The sequence below is a fragment of the Miniopterus schreibersii genome, assembly GCF_964146895.1.
Source record: "Miniopterus schreibersii genome assembly, chromosome: X".
Classification (NCBI taxonomy): domain Eukaryota; kingdom Metazoa; phylum Chordata; class Mammalia; order Chiroptera; family Miniopteridae; genus Miniopterus; species Miniopterus schreibersii.
The window spans coordinates 106,354,081-106,357,834 of record NC_138104.1 but is presented as its reverse complement, the minus strand read 5'-3'; the positions used below and the strand labels follow the sequence as shown (position 1 = coordinate 106,357,834).

The window sequence follows — 3,754 nt, the reverse complement described above, 5'->3', positions numbered from 1 at the left end:
GACCTTGAACACACGATGCTCAGTGACAGAAGCCAGACATACAAGGTAACCTGGCCCTGGGGTACCCCACTTTCAGTGTGAAGGTCGGGCTGACAGAAGCCGAGGAATTGGGGTGCCCTGGGTCCTTTTGCATGCTCGGGCATAGACGTGCCCCAGAGCTCCCTGCAAGCTGCATCTGGTATCAGCAAAACTGCAGACAGGGTGAAAGCCGGGGTCAAATGCCTCATCCCCTCTCTAAGACCCTCCAGCCCATAAAGAAGGCAGGTGCAGGCAGGGAGAGGGCCCGGAGCACCTGCAGGCAGCCCGTGGGGGTCCCACAGCGCCCCCCACACAGGTGGTCTTCTGGGTCTTCCCCACCTGCCAGGCAGTTTCACATTCAGTTAAACAGCAGGGTCCAAACAACCACAAACCGCACTCTTAGCTGCCCGTCACCCTGGTCTCTGCTCCCCACAACCCATGAAGCGTGCGGTCAGGTCGTGTGAGTGCTGGCGCGTGAGACTCGTTGTGGACTCAGCGAAGATTAAAGACACCCTTGGTCTGTGTGGTTTGCAGGGCGGCATTTGCCCCAATAGTTCTCAGCCTCGAAAGAACCACAGGCCCTCAACGTCCCCTCTTTCTGAGTTCGGCACCAGCCCCCACGGTGTCCCCAAATGCGAGCTGGACGGACACGTCTCGTGGCTACGCCGAGTCAGAAACGAAATGCTGCCTCAAATGGAAATCTTCCCTGAAGCCAAACAGAGTCCTCCCATCGGGACCACTGGGATACGGCCTCAGAGGGGCGCCCTGCGGATCTCTGGGACCCCAGGTCTCGCCGCCATGGGTCCAGGGTCCTGGCTGTTGTCTGAGGCCCATGGATGAACGACAGGAGGGCAGGGGATGCTGTCCTCAGGCTGTGCCCCATGGGAATGCAGACGGGGGCAGCCACTATGGAAAACAGGGTGGAGTTTCCTCAAAACATTAAAAATGGAGCTGCCTTTTGACCCAGCGACCCCGCTTCTAGGAATATATCCTAAGAAGCTCGAAATATATGCACCCTTGTGTTCATAGGATCATTATTTACAATAGTTAAGACCTGGAAACAGCCCAAGGGCCCATCCGTAGATGAGCGGATAAAAAAGCTGTGGTACGTCTACACGGTGGAATACTACGCAGCTGTGAAAAAGGAGCTGTTACCCTTTGGGACAACAGAGAGGGACCCGGAGAGTCTTATGCTGAGTGAAATAACCAGGCAGAGAAAGTCCAATATCCCATGATCTCGGTTATATGTGGAGTCTAATGAACAAAATAAACTGACAAAGAAAATCGAGCCTGAGACTTGGAAGCATGGAGCAGACGGAGGGAGCTCAGAGCGAAGGGGGGAGGGATGGGAAGAGATTAACCAAAGAACTTATGTGCATAATCCATGGACACAGACGATAGTGTGGGGAAGGCCTGGGGAGGGGTGGGAGAGGGGCGGAGGGGTCAATGGGAGAAAGGGGAACATCTGTATTACTCTCAACAATAAAGATAAATTAAAAAAAAAAAGACAGGGCCCCCGTGGGACCCGGTTCTGACAACACTGCCACCTCTCATGACCTCGGGAACAGGCAGGTCTCAAAGACAGACAGACAGAGCTCGCAAACCACAAAACCCTTGACACGGGCAGGTGGCCTCCGAGTTTTCTAAGAAGTTACTCGAGAGGCTCGCAGGGGGTCCCCTCAGCAGCCAGAACCCGTGCCTGGGAACCATCGGTCCCAACGCCCGCTTCCTTCTGCCCCCGGATGGGCCCGAGAGGGCCAGGATCCCGAACCCGTCCCAACCACGCGTTCCCGGGTCGAACGCCACGTCTCGGGGCGTCAGGGGGAAGAAAGGGGCTTGTTTCCAGGAGCTCGAGTCCCTGCAGAGGGATCAGCAGACTTGAGCTTCGGAAACGGATGCCCGGAGTTCTAGAAAGACGTCAGCCCCAGCCCCGGGAGGCCCACATGCAGCCTCGCTCGCCCCAGTTGGCACCCCGAGGTGTCAGCCAAAGGGGTCGTTGGGGAGCCATCCAAACGAGGGAGTCGAGATGCTTAAAATACCAGCAGGGACAAAACGTCAGGCGTCCTGTCTTCAGGGGCCCACGGGGGACCGTTCAGAGCCGCCTGCCCCTGTCCGCCCACAAGCCGGGGTCCCTCCCGTCTGCCTTCTCCTATGGGCACCTTTTTGCCAAGCTGCTAACATGAGCCTGGCAACAGGTTTGTGCAAAACCCTCGGGAGCCAGGCCCTGCGGGCAGGAGGCACAGTGATGCTTTTTATTTTATTTTTAAGATTTTTATTTTATTTTCTAGAGAGAGTGGAAGGGAGGGAGAGAGAGAAACAGGGATATGAGGGAGACACACCCACCGACGGGTGGCCTCCCACACAAGCCGCAACCAGGCTGGGGCCTGAAACCGACTCCCAGCTCCATGCCCTTGGCCAGGGATGGGACCTGACACCCTTAGGTGCCCAGGCAGATGCTCCAACCCCTGGGCCACACCAGCCAAGTCAAGCTCTGTGTCATTTTTATCCAGCAAACAGTGAGGTTACCCAAGAGACCTTAATAAAAAGGGGGGGGGAATGTTTTAGCCACAAGGGGCCCCAGGTCCTTACCGGTTCCCTTTCCTCCCGCGGCTACCAAGAGTCCCAGCAGGAAGGCGACGGCTGGGGCCGCCCAGGGCGCGAGCCTGCTGCTCATGCCGGGACCTGGGGACGCAGCGGGTCGTCCTCGGAGGCCCTGATCTCCATTCATGAATCATCGACGGAGGTCACCTCGCTTTTAAAGGGCAGAAAGGAGAGTAGGGAAGTGACTACAGGAAATAGATTCATGCATCATTGTAAAGATAACCCTTGTTAAAAAACACACATGCAAAAAAAAAAAAAAAAAACCGTAACGTGGGCCTGGCAAGCCGCTGCTCTTATGGGTCACCGAGCTTCTCCATTCAGGGTTCTTCGTGTCTCCTGCGTCAGGGGAGTGCTGGGCGTGGTGACAACGAGATCCCACAGGGGTCCTGCGTCTGGTCTGTGCCCCCCGAGGTGACCAGGGCAGCGAAGGTGGGCTGGTCATGCAGAGATTTCCCCCCTTCTGTCTCCAGCCAGACAGAGGGATTTCCACGGGAGCTGCCATCTGGGCACATTCGGGCTCCAAAACGCAGGGAAACGCCTCCGTGCGATTTGCTCCAGAGTCGATGCTCAACCCCTGAGCTACGCAGGCCGGGCAATTTTTGATTTTTCAGTTACTGCCAACATATAATATTATATGAATCGGTCTTTTTTTAAGAAGGAAAAAAAGATTAAAAATATGAACAATGTAATGGCCGTCAATACGTGATCTAGCAACGACTGAACCTAAAAATCAAAACACGCAAACAGAACAGAAACAGGTTCACAGACACAGAGAAGAGAGGGGTGGTTGCCAGAGGGAAAGGGGGGGTTGAGAAGGACAGATTGTTAGAGAGAAAATAGTCCCGGGGATGGAAAGGCCAGCACAGGGAATATAGTCGGTAATATATTTATTTATACATATATATATATATTTTAAATATATCTTTATTGATTTCAGAGAGAGGAAAGGAGAGGGGGAGAGAGAGAGATAAAAACATCAATGATGAGAGTCATTGATCGAGCCCGCAACCCGGGCATGTGCCCTGACCGGGAATCGAACCCCGATCGCCTGGATCCTAGGTCGATGCTCAACCGCTGGGCCACGCCCGCCGGGCTATAGTCGGTAATATTGTAATAACTAGGGAAGGGGGGGAAA

The 3,754-nt window shown here is 54.7% G+C and overlaps 1 protein-coding gene across 1 annotated transcript in view; it reads right to left on the bottom strand.

The window, feature by feature from the left end:
• The window catches only part of CRLF2 (cytokine receptor like factor 2), a 19,756-nt gene extending 17,008 nt beyond the window's left edge, over window positions 1-2,748 (bottom strand). Inside the window, exon 1 of the mRNA XM_081126341.1 lies at window positions 2,608-2,748. Within this exon, the coding sequence (XP_080982467.1) occupies window positions 2,608-2,746 (139 nt within the window). The 5' untranslated portion in view covers window positions 2,747-2,748. The remainder of the gene's footprint in view (window positions 1-2,607) is intronic.
• Window positions 2,749-3,754: the final 1,006 nt, after the last annotated feature.